The 18,952-nt window shown below is 39.1% G+C and overlaps 1 protein-coding gene across 1 annotated transcript in view; it reads left to right on the forward strand.

The window, feature by feature from the left end:
* Positions 1-954: 954 nt before the first annotated feature.
* Positions 955-18,952, forward strand: part of LOC100872150 (uncharacterized) — a 161,994-nt gene continuing 143,996 nt past the window's right edge. Inside the window, exon 1 of the mRNA XM_086907509.1 lies at positions 955-1,740. Within this exon, the coding sequence (XP_086763635.1) occupies positions 1,593-1,740 (148 nt within the window). The 5' untranslated portion in view covers positions 955-1,592. The remainder of the gene's footprint in view (positions 1,741-18,952) is intronic.

Below are 18,952 nucleotides of genomic sequence, written 5' to 3' on the forward strand. Positions count from 1 at the left end.
CTGTACCAACGACTTTTTTTCTCCCTTTCTGTCTCTCTCGAACGACCGGGCTTAATTAAAAATACCGGTAGACCGAGGCATCCGTGTCTTCTTCGCGAAGAGGCTACGCTTACGTGATTTCGACGCGCGATTTTACTTTGCTAAGGATAGGGATGGAGGACGGAGAGACGGTGAGAAATCGCTGCCGATAGGGAAATGTAGGTAACGAACGAATCCGCGACTGCTTTCGTGCAAGAAACTGCTTAGAAGCGGTCGGCGGACGGTTTACAGATGTTGGGCAACCATTTGCACGCTATGTTTCGAGATGTTGGTAATCATAAAAAAGGGAGATAGCGTGAGAGGGTGATTGAAAATTTGATAGGGTTAAAAATGTGATTTTAAAATTGAATTGGAAAATTGTGTGTGGAGAAACGAACAGTGGAAGATAGAATACAACAGTATTGATTTTTTGATTATGTATGTTTTTAAAATTCCAATTTTCCAAGAATCGATTTTGGTTGGTTGCAGGGATTCGGAGAAATATTTATTACACATCGTGCATTTTTATTGTTGAGCATGTTAGGCATTGAAATTGATATATAGAATGAGGAGAAATTCTGACAACGTCTGATTATGCTGTAAGAAAGTAGTATGTGTTATTAATTATTTAAATTTTCTATTCTGTGTATGCAAAAATCGACCTGTATACATTGGAGAAAAAAAGAAAAGATGCACATAAGAATGATGCATACTTATACAGCCGGGCAATGCTTACGCATACATGCGCTCATATAAAAGGACCTGTCTCCATGAATGAAGTCAAGTGGGGCCACGTGACACCAAGAACGACGTAAGGAACGTGCGCGTGAAAAGCGCGCCGGTGGTTTACGCGCGACATCGAATGTTCAGTGATAGGCCAACGGATGGCGCGGATGTCGCGTGGCGGCTGCTTGAAACACCTGACTGCCGCCTCGCAGTGTAGCATGGACTCGTGTGGCGCACACTTCTTTTAAAAGTGGTAGCACGCGCGGTTTCGAATATTTGCTTTTATTTTCGGCGTAATCAATTACGTATACGCGAGTGACAGTTGACGAGTGTGTAACGTCTGCCGTTTGACAATCTTTCATGTAATATGAATCGAGAGAACGAAGAGAATTCGCGAAATTTCACCGACCTAGAGTTTCTCATCCGTGAACGGTGCACTCGTTTCGTACGCGGGGTTCTGTCCTATGCGCAGTAATTATGACAATTCGTTCGATCTGCGCACGTATCGAATTTATGGCGTCAAAGGGACAACTTCGCGTTGTATCGGCAAATAAAATTTAAACGCGGAAAAATAATGCGTGAATCGCAATCGAAATAGTTTGTGCGAATTTTATAACCGTGTTTTGTCCTATTATCATCGCATTTATCGCGTTTTTAATAATATGCGAGGATTAGCATTCGGTACGCGATTGCGATATTCGAACTTCCCGCTTCGAGCGTTCGATATTTTCGAGCTTTCCTCATCGAAATTCCGATTCTCGCGGTTTGCGAAAATGTGATCGAATGGCGTGTCCCGCGTCGTGCGACGGATTTTTCGTGGCCGGAAAACGCATATTTTCGTGATCAAAATGACGGTGAACCGATCGGTGGTAACAATGGTGTTAATATTAGTGACTTCCGTGATTGTGTTAGTGCATATGAAGGATGTGACGACACTGGAGTACGACGATCTTCTTTTGGCAAACGAGACCAACGCCCGGCATCGCGTCCATACAGGTCAGTCAATGATTTTCTTTTCCATATCTTTTATTTAACTTTTCTGTTTGATTCTTAATCGTACGAAACTTTGTTCGTTATTAAGATTTTACATTAATTAATTTAAAAATCGATTATGAAGCATAGTCATATTTCCGAGAATTTTCGAAGCCAAATATTGTGTTCATCTCTTTCGTAAAAAATGTAAATTGAAGAATAAAGCAAAGCAAAGACAGATCAAAATTTCTAAGAAATTGATTTCATAATAGCGAGCGTATTTATAAACAAAATCGAAGTAGCTTAGAATACGTTAATCTTCGAGCAATACATTTCTTTCGTGGATTCAATTGTATGTGTGTAGTTCACATATATTTTTATATTGAGAAATTTCGAAGACGCCATCTATGAACTATAAATTATATTTCACACGTATACATACATACAATGTTTTTCAATTGGACTTTTATTTTTTCTTTCTTTCATATTTTTCTGTATCACTTTAATTTTCTAATTAATTTTTTTCATTCATTTTATTATATTCATGATATATACACACGATTTTTAATTTTAATATTCATAATTGTTGTTTGAGAACGTTGTTTGTAATTCTAATATTTCATCCTAACTCTTTGAATAACAAAAAGAAATATTTGTTTCTCGAAAAGGAATCAAAGTTTCATGACAGCGCCCTCTCATCGATAATTTTATACACGTTATAATTTGCATCGAATGTTACCGCTCATTTAAATTATCGAAAGTGTCGCGCTTATGGTTATTGCACAATGCATGTTACGATGCTTTTTTTAAAACATTACGATTTTATAGGAAGAAAGATATTGGTAATATTAATTGCATTTATTATTTTTTGTATATTCATTGTTTTTTTTCTTTTTTCAATTATGTATTACGTATGCAACGTTTCATAATTATCCTAAAGAAAGTCGAAGTATTTTCTTATTCATCATTTTTTTTTCACGTTGAATGGGATTCTTTTCGAAATTCTTCATCGTAAAACAATGATATACGTAACATTTATGAACGTTTTTCGTTTGCGGCAATTGCACTCTCTCGAAATCAACAGTATGACGGTGAATGCTTGAACTTTGTTACTCGTCTTTTACCGGGGAAGAATGACCTTTGCTCTAACGCTTCTGTGAAAGTATTATACGTTCGCCGAGTAAGGCCTTGTGCCTTTCCGAAGTAATCTTCTAACGCACGCCTACTTTTCACGGGGAAAATTTCATTTTCCCTTTAGTTTCTATGTTCTGAAATCTTCGTATTTTATTTTCACATATCTCCCCGTATTTTTTGATCCATGAAATTATATTTAAAAATAGAAGTATCGCGAATATGTTACGCGCGTTCAAAATCATTATTGTATATTATAATTTATTATCGTGAATATAATTTCTGATGCTGATTCTTGATATACAACTGTGATTCAGATGTTCTAACGAATAAATTTTCATTAGAATATTTATTATTTCTATTTATTACATTTTTAGAAGTTTTTTATTATTTTATTTTTTACATCTCGATATCAAAATAAGCAAAATTTATAATTTTACATAGAACTCGGTCTATACGAATTATTTAATCGTTTGTAATTTAACGTGAAAGAGTTTGCAGGATAAATTGACTCTCTTGAGTAGAATTGAGCAAGTACAATTGAAATGCATCGTCCTCGATAATTCACGTCAAAGTAACATCTGAAGTAACATCCGTAGTAAAAAGATTACATAATTCTTAGGAAAAATCGTTTCGCTGTTTAGTTTTAATTGTGTCCATTATACTAGAGAAAGTTTTAACTTGTATAGTTAATTTACAACATGATCGGCTTAATTTCAACGATCTTTCTCGAACTCGTCGAATTCGAAATGAAATTTCGAAAAATGCAAAATAAAATACCGTTTAAATTTTCCCTCCGCAGTTTTTAATTTGATGAAAATGAAAATTTACCATTACGAATTACAGATTTTATTACTCGTAATTCTTTTCTTCTGAACTCACGTCTCTCTCTGTATTCACGTCTCATTTTCGAATTTTTTTCCAAGCAAAAAAAGGAAAATACAGTACGTATGCATGATCCTCCTCACTCCTCCATTTAATTACACCTACGTAACAACCTGATCCTTTTACCAAAGAGTTAAACGGCGATTAACGCGTACACCACCACGCCTAGAAAAATTTCTCACGCCAGAAAAGAATTCGCCGACCGTGGTTGGATCGTGCCCATCAACTTAATCGCACCCGTTTAATTTGCATTCGCTTAGAAAGGCGGAAATGCGTTTCTGTTCGTGTCCACAGAGGTGTCGCATGCCAACTCGATGAACTCTGAAAACAGACTAACCGTGCGTGCAAATTACTCGCGTGATCGCGCTTTCTATCGACGTACAAAATGTTAAATAGAATTTGACGCGGTGCCACATTGGAACGTATATACGCGATCATTAATCAGCCGAACGATAATTAAGTCGAAATTCTCCGTTTAAAGATCTTCCGTGCATAGACGGTGCGTTGCCGGTGTGAAACAACACAGGATGTATGGTGTAACCTGGACGTGTTGAAACCCGTGCTACAACGAAATTGATTCAGAGACATTCTAACCGAGTGATCGCGAACAATCGAGGATTTTTCTCTCTCTCTCTCTCTCTCTTTTTTCTTTTTTTAAATTTAATAAGGCAAAGAGTTACGCGTGTATCCGTCTCCTATCGTTGCTAATTGAAAGATTCGTAACGAAATCGATCCTTGTCGATCCTTTTCTATTTTTTTAAGAAGGGAAGAAAGATATATATATAGTTTTTGTCCGATAATTTAATTTAATTTAACTCTTAGTATTTTCACAATTTTTAATCAAAATTATATGGATTTCGATTGGACAATGGTCCAATTTTTCTTTAATTTCTAATAGTTCCATCTTTATAAGAATTTTAAGAATTATAAGAATTTTCTTGATCGATATTGATTATTTTAGTTTTTCTTTCTTTCTTTTTTTTTTTTTTTTTTACAATTCTTAGAACATTTTACAATAGAAAACGGTAATTGCAAATATATCAACGGCAATTTCATGGTATCGATTTATATTTAAGGATGGCGCTTTATCTAATTAACCCTTTATTATTGAAACGTAGCCGCGATTTTCGCAGGATGAGAGAGAATCAAACAAGTTGGCAAGTTATTTTAGTACGTGCGACAGTGTCTGGCACATCTGATGCATATGCATGCACTAAACGTAAACGTGCTGCCAGCGTAGAGTTCTTTTTCAACCTTGGTTACGAATGGTATACCGCGTACGTGTCGAGCCTGTTGTTAAGAGGATGGAATCGTACGAATCCTGCCAACGATTAACTGTACGAGCCTGATGCGCCCCAAGCGTTTGTTTAACGATGAAACATTTACGATTCGTTAGCGTTATTTATGATTTGGAACGGGTTCGTTAATAAATCATCCGACACGTTAAGTATATGCGAGCATAACGCGCGATTGCTTCCCTCTTCGTTCGCGACAGTTGCTTGCTGTGTTATTAATTAATTCTTTTTTTTTTTTTTTTTTTTTTGCGCGTTACTTGTTGTTTTTCGAAAAACGTTGATGCAAAACGATGAATAGGAGCTCGAACATCTTTTCAATATTTATTGTTCCAAGATTATGATCGATATTATAGGGGAAAGTTTAAGTATAATCCCAAGGAAAAGTTTGAATAAAATACAGAAATAGATAAGATTTCTCTCTTTCTGAAGAAAACGGTGTATCCGATTTTTAATAATTTCGCACTCGGCACAAAATCTTCCCTCGATATTATCTCAATTTATCTCGTTTCTATTGTGATTCGGTATTTCAAAATCTTATCTAGAAGATAGGAGGGTTTGTAGAAGCGGAGGAAATAAAATAAAAGACGGAGACGAAGGAAGCGCCATGCAATACAATGTGTAGGAACGTTTTGTGCGTTTTGATAAGAGAGGATCTACGTACTTATCGTGAGCGGACTTGTTATCTATTTTCAACGTGTGTGTAGCTAGTTACAAGCGAAAAGGCAAATAGGATAAAAGAGCGGGTTTCGTGTCGAGAACTCCAGGAAGCCTCGAAAGATTAATGTACACGCGATGTTAGGTGATCGAGGAAGAGATTTAATTAAGATTAACCCCACCGCATTAGATGATTCCTCTCCAATTTACAAGTGCGCGGTATTACGCTGTTATGGAATAATGTGATTTATCGTTCTCTTGTCCTATAGAATTATACCCACCACAGGCTCCGTAACTGATAATTGAGAAGCTTTTCGAGAAAAGAATCCTCGGTCAAATTAGCTTTCGTAATCTGTGAGCACTTTTCTTTTTTAATTATTTTATATTTGTTTTTCGTTCTAAAAATTTAATAATTATCCATTAGTTGGAACAAACTAAGTCTTAAGAATGATACGTGTGTCGGGATCTCGATACGTTTTTTATTGGGTATTGCATACGCATGTTACGTGTATGGTCGTGTAATGAAATGCAAAGATTTCAAGGTTTCACCTATATGGCTATGGACAGTTTTTCCCCTATTTGTATGTATCGGATACACCAATGAACGAGATTTAACCACCCAAGTCGCGATAAATCATGCATATCTGCCGTTGAAAGTTGGACAGTAAACCAGTTCTCCCGCATTATTGACATTTTTCCAATAATTTTATTATATTCGCTTTGATTATATCTATCTATATATATAAGTGAGATTAAAATTTCGCCAATTACCCGTTCGCAATCATCGATTTGATTTCGTGAAATTTTACTTTGAGAAAAAATCTAGGAATGTAGGATACTTTAGGAATCCATTTGAGTGTAAGATTCTCAAGAATCGATCATTAATCAATCAGATTTGAGAGTGAAAGTTACTTTTAATCCATTTGTAAAAAAATTACTTTCAACATCAACTTTGAGGAACTTCTCCTTAAATGGATTCGCTTAAAACGACCGTGACGATAATTAGAATTACGGTGGAATTATCGGTCAATGTCGTCGAAATCAGGAATACATCTCGAATCCAGCGTGTAATTCGTTAATCATTCACGACGAAATCATCGATTATTCACCAGCGAATAATCCATGTAATATAATTCAATTTACATTCAATAAGGTTGGCCACATTTTCACTTACCTCGTTTGCATATCGCCTTATACAAAATGAAGTGCGAACTCGAGCTCGTTTGAAAAAAAACATGGCATATCTTTGTGCGGCGTGTTTCAATAACGAGACGAGTTTTCTCGCGTGTTACCATTTTCTCCCCCCTCCCCCTACCTTTTTTTCTTCTTTTCTCTTTTCGGGTTCGAGTTTTACGAGCCGAGCAAAACACGATCCTTGGCTCGTTCGCGATTCGAAGGGTGCAATTTTACCACCGATCGCGATTAGGGACATTAACTTCTTTTCAGGGCTAAATATGGCTTTGGATTCTCCTCGATGGGATACATAAGTCCACCAGTTACGCTCGTTTCGCTCCCGTTATTATACAGAACAATGAATAGTTAAGATCTCTTTATTGCCAAGCCACCGGGGCTGTGGTCGTTTCGATGCTTTCTTCTTTCGCCTTTATCTCTTTTCGAGAGCCATTGAAATCTCTCTCTCTCTCTCTCTCTCTCTCTCCGGTTTAAGATTCTTTTTTGTTCAAATAATAGGAATTAAGTGAAATAAAATCACGGATGAACTCCACGGTACGACGAATCTTTTGAATATTATTGGATTACTTTGTGCTAGATTTTGATTAATCGTGAAGATAAAGAATTCTAGTAGCAATAATCGGATTTTAAAAATTCTACGACAACAAAGTGAGATCCAAGCCCTGTTGAAATTCTACATTACGTGAATCAACGTAAAGCGTAAAAATAACGTCTCTGTTACGTGAACGAGTTACAATGAAAAAATATATCATCAGGTGCACAATTGGTGAATAAAGAGACGGTGGGAAACATAGGATCGGTGAAAACATTGGCGAGGAAAAGGCGTCGGTTCCGTGCCTCTTGGCCGAGCAATAAATCGCTGCCGTGAGACAGTAATTATCGTCCGTGGCGATATTTTTCGCTTTATTGTATGTCGTGCTCGAAGGAATGCGGTTTTTCTCGCCTCGTTTTGACGTCCCGATACCACCTTCTTATTCTGGTCCTCTCTGTTCGTGATTTTGTGTTGACAGTACAATGGCTACGGCGCGAACATTGTCAACACGTTTCGCCAACATAATCTCTCGATAGACACGCACGTCGCTATAAAGGGATGACAGGCGCGTGAATTTGTTAAATCGATGGAGGAAAAGATTTTCTTTCCTATCTCTTCTTCGTGATATCGCTAAGATCGAATAGAAAATCAATTTTAATTTAGATAGAAATTCTTGTGAAACGGTTTCAGATAAAAAAAAAAGGATAATTTGAGATAGGTAGAACGATGTGTTTCGCTATATTTGAGAAGCGGAATGATTAGTTCGTGTATAGATGAACGTGAGTGCGAGTGCATATTTGTGAAGAAAAGGGTGTGGAGCGTAGATATACTCTGTATAATGAGATATCATATTGATGCTTATATCTGATATAATTGAGACTAAATATAAAAGTTTATTTCGATCATTTAGAAATTATTATATTTTCTTCTTCGTACGTAAAAATTTTTTATCGATACGCATCAAATTATTTGTTATTTCGGATCAGTTTATTAATTTTTTGTATTCAAAGATTTTTTTAAATCGCGAACGGCCTCGAAGTTGCATCGAATAAAACAGTATATGATTCGTGCTTGTTCACGTTGCTCCCCGGTTCGAGTTTATGATTACGGTCGTTGCAATAAATGGGTAACAGTAGGACTAAAGAGACGAGATTTGCAGAAATGGCAATGGCGGCAATTAAAAAGGTAGTCAGGTAAAATGACGATTATCGAGAGTCGAGAGTATATACACAGGTGAATGTAAATGCTGGTTAGACCGAGTATAGTCGGATACTCAGGATGAAATGGGTGTGTGGAATAGACGTTCTGCAATACCTGGCTCGCAATACCGCGCTCCGACCGTAAGATAGGAATGAAATAAACATATTTCACGCGATAATCTTTTTCTCACTCTTTTCAAATATAAATTTTGACACAGGGATTTAAGATAATATTCGAAATTAGTTCACGTTCCATGAGGGGAGAATCTATAAGAGCCTGTCAAAACACGAGAGCGAACGTACACCATTCTTAAACTATCCATCGTGTATTTATTAGAAGAATAAAATATCAAATTCGCTGTAACGTTACGCGATACGCACAGCTCAGATGGAAAAGATAACATTCCAAACTTCAAACTCGAGAACTAGATTTTCCACATTTGTCAACGCGGTTCGTAATCGCTGTTCTACACCTAGTTTCTGCGGTCGGCAGCGCGACAGATACGAAAATAGGCGAGTAGAAAGGATCGAATATAATGTTGATAAAATACAATCGATCGATCGTAGGTGGGAGAAAGAATTTTTTAGTAACGTTATACCCATTGTCCGCAGTTGTGTACCAATGTTCGGTCGGGAGAATGGCATGGCGATTAGATTACCTTTGGTATGGTAATATAAACGGAGAACTTCTTCATCGGTGGACTCGCGTCTTCGTAATTAAGTAAAAATAATAAACTCCGCGATAATAACCGGTCGGTTAACGTTAAAGCACGCAATGCCGACATCAAGGTCTCTCTATTTATTAAACCGACGAGGGAGCGCATCAGGTACTAAAACGCTACAATTACCCGCGATTCGTGTTCTGTGACGTGGTACGGGCATAGAAGCCACGGGCAAATCACCGGCACGCTTGCTTGCCAGAAACGATCACGCGTCGCGTTGATTAAGAATAAAACAAAGACCGCCGATACCGCGTACACGTTGACTTGGCCGTGCTCGGACGATTAAAGGAGCGTGTTCTAACATTTTCCCCTTCGAGTCCTCCCGTGTTATCGAATCGATTTTTTAAACGGAATAATTAATGAGACAATCATTATTTTCTTTTCATCTTTTTTACATTTGTAAAGTTGTTCGATTTGGCTCGTCTCTATAATTCGTTCCGAGGTGAAGTCGAATAGAATGATCTATTCAAACGTGAATTTACAATACAGTAGTTCACCTGAAATAATTCATCGAGATTTTGATAAAAGTAGTTTGAAGAAGTTTGGAATTTTTGGAGCGAATCGAAAACAGGTTCCTGTGTGATGAGGCTTAATCTGCATTGGATGTTTGGAATAGATTTGGGTACGAGGATATGAATATGAATTCAATATCCGGTGTGTAACACAGCGCGCGTAGTCGACGTACACGACGCGTATATAAGCTGCACAGGTGAAGCGGGATCTCGGGTGGTAAACGGATGCCACGCTTCTTCTCTCTTTTCCCTTCTGTCTCGTTCGCCATTTTATACGATACGAGTTGTGAGTCGTTGTGGTCCTCTTGCTGAATACGCGCACGGTTTATACCGGTCACTCGCATCCTGTGTCATTATCCATCATTACGAAGCTGGACAACGGTGAGGAATCGCCTCTGTCGGGATCCGGCCTGCCGTGTAAAACCCCATCCTCCTCCTCCTCCTCCTTCTCCTCTTCTTTTTTTCTCTCCTCCTCCGTCACTTTTGTTGATCGCTGCCCCGGGCCAGCCTCGTGAATTCGCACGGCGAATTGTTTGCGGTGTGATTCTGATAATAGGTATTGGCCTCTGCGAAGAATCGCAACGTTTATTTTGGGGGATCGGTGAAAATTGGCCGAATTTATACGTATATTTTGCAAGAACTTCGAAGAATTACGATCGATGTCGCTTGTGCGCTCGTTCAAATCTCTCGAGTGTAGATTACTTTTGCTTTTTTTCTATTAATTCGATTAATAGATGTTGGACGATAAAATAAAATTGCAGAATTTATTTTGAGAGACGTTGGAAATCGGTGGAATTCGTTGTAGGAAGATATTTTGGAAGAATTCATATTTGGTTAATTTCTAACTCGAAGAATCGCTAATTCACTCCTGTTTCTCTGCAATTTGCAATTATTACATTTGAATTATCGTTCTCAATAAACAGGAATAAATCAGAATTCCTGTTTCGATATATCATTCTTTCAGTCCCTCGTCATTTTTCTTCGAGTCCAATTACACTCCTATATCATTTGCTCTTTATCTCAGGCTCCCTTTTAATCGGCGACAGCCCCTCAAATTCGTGCGATAACGCCCCAGTCCGTAAATATTCCGCCGCAAACACGCGTACCCGGCCTCTCTTTCTCGTGATACGAAGCATTAAAGTCTCTTACATGGTATTCCCAGTTGGTTGGCTCACCTCTTGTTATGTCCTGCTGTTGAAGGTGGTTGCTGGTATACGGGGGGTTCCGATGATTACACCAACCAGCTCGGTCAGCCGAGATAGCCAGGCCAAGCATCTACTCCCCTCGTGGATCCTTTATTTTCCCAATAAGTGCTCGGTCAGATGATAGATTTTTCTCTCCTTTTTTCCCCTTCCATCCAAGATCAAGCAAAGAATATTTCGATTTTAACAGCGATTTTATCCACCACGCGAGACGGTTTAATGCAAGAGGAAACTTGCAATTTTTAGAAATTTATGGGTACGTACGATTCCAATTTTACAGCTATTACATTTATGGTTTCGATATCGTGTTCGATATCAAAATTATGATCGGAGTTTTATGCAACGATGGCGGTAGAATAGAAACAGTATCATTCAGAATTAATTTTTCGCCTAACTTTTGAACATCGGTGCATTCTTTGTTGCACGATGAGGAAATATCGATGATATTCGATGATTAAATGTTCTCGAAGCGATCTTCTTATCGGGTAAAAGTAAAAAACGTCGTATATTTTACAGTATCGAGGAATTTACGATCGACGATATACGATGATCAAATCCAGATTAGTGTAATCCGTATATCTGCATCTGGGGGAGCATCGAAAGTGAAGTAGGGGAAACGGTACAACGCGGGGTCGCGAGGTTCAACTGGAAATTTTTCTGGTAGCCTTAATTGTGATATATCGCTGTATAAAGTATATCTATAATAGAACACCTGCAGCGATGGCTTTTCAGGCATTCGATGATTTATTTAAACGTTCGCGGGGTCGTCCCCCCTCTCCTCCTCTTCGTCTCCTCGGAAAATTTATTGAACAAGATTTTAAAGAGCAATGGGAATCTAGAAGTTTTACTTCGTAAACATATTTCATTCCGCGCGCACACACCACGCCAGCTTTGCCGTTTGCGCATGGGGGAATATTTTTTTTTTTTTCAACCGCACAATTTATTTCCAACCTCAAATATATTAAATAGGGAAAAACGGCCGAGGAAATTTCAGCTTACAAACTTGGCATAAACTCGCGTCGTAACGGATGTTTTTCTTTTTTTTTTTTTTTTTACAGATGTGACGTAATAATTTCGTGCGAAAAACGTTGCGCTATTTTAAAACTCGTTACGTTGATCTTAATATTATACCGTCGTAAAAGAGAAATATTGGGAAACAAGGTTGAAAGATGAGCGCAAGAATGAGATACACCTCCGAGATAGCGATTCTTTGTCTTGGGGCACAATACGATTATTTAAACAATTTTTCCTTCTTCAATGCGCGGTTTCGTTTTATTCTTTTTTTTAAATATTTTCATAAATCGAAAAAGACATTATTCCTTTTACTCGTTTCGAAAGGAACAAAAATGTGCGTGTCTTAATAGTTGAGTAAGTAGTTTTTTTAGAAAAGCAATTAACAATCAATTCTCCAAGAGATTTTCACGAGATTCTAAAGCAATTGGTATTTAAATTTTTTAAAGTTGATTGCAATTTGCATATCGTTTCTTCGAGCTTCTTAAATCGTGTTCTGCTTGCGTGTTCTGCTCCGTTTTAATCAGAAATATCGGCAATTTCCCAGAGCGGATGACTGTGCGACACCACCGCAGCTAGCTATAATCGTCGCGACTCTAAACAGGTTTTCAAGGGAGGCCGGATGAAAAATCGCCGCGACACCGGTGTATTTCTCAGAATCTACCACCGATCGGACTTGGAAATCGAGATTGGATAGGCGCGATTTTTCTATCCTCTTTTGCGCCGAATGGCCGTCGGATTTTCTTTTTCCCGATCGATCCATCGTTGCTCGCGATCACGAACAAGCCAAGGAGGAATCTCGTTAAAATTTAACTTCAAATAAAAATTTGTTGACGAGAAATCCCAAACCCTCGTTAGAACCGATCCTCCAAAGGTGTTCGAGCAATGTTTTGCATGTTAATGACACGAAAAAGTTACATCATTTACTATTGATTGCGAAATCGAAAATGTACGACATTGTTGGTTGGGTTGGCGAGAATAGAACCGCTCTGTTATAGAACAGCTCACGGGGGACGATTCATCAACCGGATCGAGGGAGACGAGCAAAAAGCTCTGAAACTTGTCTAAACCGATTGCAGCTCTCACGGTTCACCGCGACCGTCCGTTTCAGATAAGCGACGAGTGGCGTTCGTCTCGGGCCATTTTTATCGCGTCAACCCCCATACGCGATCTCCGCGCACAGGACGCGTGTTCACCAATGTAAGAGTAGATAGGATCGCGCGTGTGCGTGAGCTTATGCCGCTCCACGATATCCGGTGTGGACCTGTTCATCCTCGGGCTTTATAGACGATAATGTCTTCTTGGAATGTAGCCTCCCTTTGCGCGCCTCCGCGGTATTTCGATCGATGCCTTTGAGCTTGATGCGAAAATAAGAGACCGCGTAAATGCAGTGGAATTCTCGAAACGTAAAGGGGTGGGATTTCAAGCTGAGAGAGATGTTTCCGATCGATGCATTTTGCATGATTAAGGAAATAAGGAAAATAAGGGGTGGATGGAGATGGTTAATTTTTGAATGGACTTCAAGCGAGGCTTAACGAGCGTTTACGTTTGTGCATCTTGTTGAAAAGAGATGAAGGAGTGGACAAGGGTGATTTTGTCCGAATTTTTCGTATCATATCGTGGCAGTGAGCCAGTTATTTCCGATGCAATTATAGAGCGAGTTTCGAGAAAGTGTTTGCGCATAGCGTTCGCATTAACGCATGATGAAAATATCGATAAACGAGTTTTCTTTCTCTCACGACAAAATAATTCACTATCCTATCAGCAATGATATTCGCTATTCACAAATGGTTAGAAAAATTTATCCTCCTTGTGAGAAAAATTGTTTTGCATCAAATATTTTTTTTACATAACAGCAACAACAACATTCGTTTATTTCTCACGTTATATACGTTTTATCGTTATTAAAATCAGAAATTTAAATCGATATTCAACGGGGATTAATAATATTAATTACAATAGCAGGGAACTGAGGAGGATCTCTCCTGATAAAATTTCACCTGTTTTCGCGCTCAACTACCTCGGTACCCTCGAGACGGTTAATTTCATCATTTCATCGTTGCGTGAAACGCTCGTTCGTTCTTGCACGCGTAGGCAACCGAAACTTTTCCTCCTTGAGCCAGCATTGCGGTCGTTGCACGTACTATTTAAGAAGATCGTGGAAGCGAGCTAAAATGCCTCTCAATGGCCATTTACGCAAGCCAAAAACGCTCTGTCTCCTACCGTCTCATTATCCGTTTCACGAGGTTAAAAAAGGCGTTGCCGATGCTTCTCGTACATCCTCCCCTGCCCCGTGTTTCGTGTGGAAACACATTTTCCCGCAATTTTTTCCCCCTCCAATTTTTCGCGTACTTCAGAGAAATCGGGAACGCTTTCCATCGATGATATTTTTTTTTTTTTTTTTTGCATTACTGTTCATTGGCATGGTCGACCATCGCGACGATGTTGCGGCTAATTGTACGTGTAATTGTGTCATCACCGTCGGCCAGCACCGTCATTAAATATTTCGTTTCGACATCCGTGCATGCCTCCTCGTCACGGTTTAGGAAAATGAGGTTATGGCAATTCTGTCTTGGAGGCAGTTTATTCGTTATTTATGGTTCTTGTTTCCGCTAATGTTTAATTATAAGGTATTTGGAATTTTGTGTTTCGTAAATTTTGGTGTTTTTTCGAATTTGCATTCGTGGATTATACGTGGAAAGTATGTTGTGCGGAGTGTTTAAAAATAGATGCGACGGATTTTTTTTCTTTTCGACTTCGATGATGCATTCGAGTATAAATCGAAGGCAAATGTGTCGCCTGCGTTGTAAATTAATTAGGCGAACACCTTGTCACACTTTATTAATCATCGTGTGTTCATCGACTCCTTGACGTCTTCCACAAATTCCACTCGGCATCGTTTTGATCAGAAGATATCTGCTTCATCGAACAGTTTTAAAAAACCTTGCTTATAAAAAACGGGAATGGAAAATCGTTTTATTCTCGAGAAGAATTTTTTGCATACTGTCTGCAACCGATATAATGAAGATAAATCATGCGAAGTGGTTCATAAGCGTCCATCACACGGTTCTTTTTCAGATCTGTTGACGTCTTGTTACGCGGCGATGATGCAGCAATATCCGACGATCGAGTAGAACTGGAACAAATTATACTAGTCTTTTTTTCACCATTTTCTTATCGCGTATACGTTGATTTACAGTTTAGACTTTTTCACACACGATTCTATTTTTATACGCGAGTCACATTTGTCCAATCGAGGTTAATTCTTTCTGAAGAATTAAAAATTAACGTCGTACGTACGTTGATCGTTCAGAATCGAAATTAAAATATCCTCGAAAAAAAAAAAAAAGAAAGAAAGATAAAGATTAAGTAATTCTTAAGGTTCGATTAAATTTGTCGAAATGAAATTATCCGAGTGAGTAAGAAATTTCGAGAAGGAAAAAAATAGTAACGTTACATCTTCTAATTGTTTAACAGTTCGTGCATTAACAGTTATTCCGATTTAAGTCTCGGCTAGAAACACAGGTTTCGTTCCTCGAACGTTAACCACAAGGTGAGCCTCGTCTTTACGAACCACTTAATAATTTCTGCTTTACGAGACCGACGTATTACAACCTCTACACTTCCAACGTGCTTCGCTACTCGAGGAAACTAGCTTTTTATCGTCGACCGCGGCCTCCTCTCTGTCCGAGCTGCACACGCGTCATCATAGGATCTGTTATAATGGTAAAAGTAATTGCACGAACGTGTAAGCCGAACCAGTCTCTCTCTCTCTCTCTCTCTCTCTCTCTCTCTCTTTCTCTCGTTTTAAACAGCCGTAGACAACTCGGCCTATCACGAATTCATGAAAGTTTTATACCTTTAGACCTGCGCCACGGATGATAGTTATTGACCATGAGACGCTTTATAAATGTTGACGATAGCTATTCGCATTCGCCATGTTGTATTCATGTTGGCTTTTAACTACGATCGAGGCAAGGCCGTTCGATATTGAAATTCTTATCCACGATAATGCCGATGTTTCTGCGATTCTTCCTTTCCCCAGTCGTACCATTTTTTATCGTTATCGTTATTGAGACAATTTGAACATTATCGATATATAAGCCTTATAAATAGCCCACTTCTAACTTCTTACTCGGCTTTCCCGACTTTGCTTGAAATAGAGTGATTAACTTATCACTGAGCTAAGAATTTACCAATGTTTGAAATATTTTTAACGAATGCGCGAATCAAATCTTTCGATCAATTTATCCATACCATTAATCATCTTTCTCGTGAATTAAAAACGTCAATCCTTCCTCCCAGATCGAAGTTCTCAACGGCAAGAAATCGAAGAGAATTCACTGCAACATGTGAATTACTACTAAAAATTGATCAAACATCGAGAAATTATATCTCGCGATATCGTATTATGCGCAACGTTTGTTACTTTAATTATCCACGTGCAATAGAGGCTTGAATTTATAACTCGGTAATTCGAGCGTTTAAACTTCTCTCTCTCGATACGCTAATATTTCTCGAACCAGGTCTAATAACGATACGATACGAGTTTATTCTTGACTTACGATCGCGAAACGCACGCGATATCCGCGCCAACTCGGCTCGTATATATATATATATATATACATAACTTGTTCCATCGAGGCGATAGCCCTCGCGGAGACAAGTCGGCGTAATTTAATTTAACGAACCGCGTAAATCCTCGCGATCGGTCATCGGGAGACACCGCGCACGTCGCATTTCACGAAGATCCAGATAAGAAGGCGGAGGACAGAGGCACGCAGGAGACGGCACGCTTAACCACGGTGCCGTTTATACACACGCGCATGCGCACACGCGCAAGTACGTTGGTGTCGCGATGGTCGTCGCCGGTCGTCGGGACGCATCGATCGTCTTAATTAATTCGCGGCCGCGGAAACGAAACGGTCCTTCATCCGCTTTATCGATGGACGCGCGCCGGATCTCTTCGCCGGGTTCTACGAAAGCACCACGTTTCTTTCTTCCGTGCATTGCTCGCGTGCATCCTCTGCCTCGAATCGGTGAATAAATTCTTTGTACTTTGCGTATATTCCGTACACCCGATGGCTGGTTAAATTGTTGAGCGCACTTTCAAGTTTCGTCGAATCGTGAAATGATTCGATCTTCATTGATCAATCCAATACTTGGTTTAATTTAAATTTATCGTGAAAATTTGAAAATCGGCCGACGAGTACAATGTGAACGGGCAGACGTGTGTAAGAGGCGAGTGTGTAAAACGAGCGAAGGAAAATTTAGAAAAATGGAGGGGGGCAGGGATAGAATGGAAGGCGGTGAGAATGCGTGGAAGAGGAGAGAAGCGAAAAGAGAAAGAGAAGCGTTCTCAGCGCGTGGGTGGCACGGCGCATAATTACGTAAGGGTCTATTAAACGCAATCATTAATGGAAATCTAATGGCCGTGGCTGCTTCGTGCACCGTGGCCGTGCCCACGTGGTCGCGTGATCATTTGTACCCTTGTGTCGAGAGGAATCGAGGCCGATCTTTGATTTATTTCTTGCCAGCCGTTTTGTTACTCGCCGGGTAAATGCAATCGATTGGTAATGGGTTCGATTATCGCGTACTTTAACGCGTTCGAGATCCGCAGAGGGCGATCGATCCATGCGTCTCGATTCGTTTCGGATGCATAACACGTGGACCGATTCGCGTTCTCCACGCGTATACTCGATATATACATATAATATATTTGCAAAGATTGGCGGAGGATTTTGTACGAATTCAAGGTCGATTCAAGGAATCAAGGTTTTTAGGAGTCAGTTTCCTCTACACGTGATTCGAATGGATGGAAGCGAGATATTAGATGTTAATTGTATTCCGAGGATCGGAAGATGGATATTCTTTTTTTAAAATAAATTCGAGGAAATGTTTTTTTGAAAAAAAAAAAAAGAAAAGAACTAGGTTTCCTTCGTCCAACGGTTAAATTTTCGACGAATCACGGGACGTTAATTGGCCGGAGAGTCCACGTTTCTTAAAATTGTAAATAGAATTCTGCGCAGTTCTCATTCTCCGTCCAATTCGCATAAAATTTACGAGGCCTTTCCGCGAACGCTTATGCACTTTCGCAAACACGTTTCCAGACAATATGCAATTTCTATCTCCGCTCACAAGGTGGATATTTCCACAAAACTGGGGAACACGATGTTGCGAAATACACTCGCGATCGCGCGGATTACAAATCTCTCGCCGTATTATCGTCAAAATCTGTAAAATTTATTAAATCGGAACACGCCTATCTCTCTTATTCCATTCTCACTGTCGGTCGATTTGTCGCCCCGTGCAACTACGTTGCACACGCATTGTTCTCCGTTCTCCGTCGTTTGTCGTTTATTGTCGGTCCATCAACGATCGCCGATCTCTTAGTTACCAGACAGTTAATGGAAATTCCGTAAGCGGATTATGCGGATAGCAACGTGGGATTTGCCTTCTTGTTGTTGTCCCTCTTGTTATGAAACTGAATGGCACGGGAACTACCAGTCGAGATGCTAGATACAGCTAATCCTGAAATGCATCTTGCGCCTAAGAAATACTTGGCGTACGTTCTATTCCTTAAGAATTTTATTCATTTCTCTCTCTCTCTCTCTCTCTCTCTTATTAGTTATTATTTAGGATACACTGGGGGAGACAACAACAACGCGAGAGAGATTAAGTTAAAGGAATAATTTTTTTTTCTTTCTCTTTTTTAATATAACAGAAAGCAATTTTAAAGTAAATTTTAAAATAATAGTAGTAAACATAGTTTTTTTTTTTGTGCTTCAGAATTCGTCCATTCTGTTTCCTTAAGAATTTCATTTCTACGTATTTATTATCCATTATTATCTTTCTTAATCGGGTTACGAGAGTTCGATGGGACGAATTTTAATCCGCTTATA

The sequence above is a fragment of the Apis florea genome, unplaced genomic scaffold (assembly GCF_048593485.1).
Source record: "Apis florea isolate Af1SG1 unplaced genomic scaffold, ASM4859348v1 contig_2897_pilon, whole genome shotgun sequence".
NCBI lineage: Eukaryota > Metazoa > Arthropoda > Insecta > Hymenoptera > Apidae > Apis > Apis florea.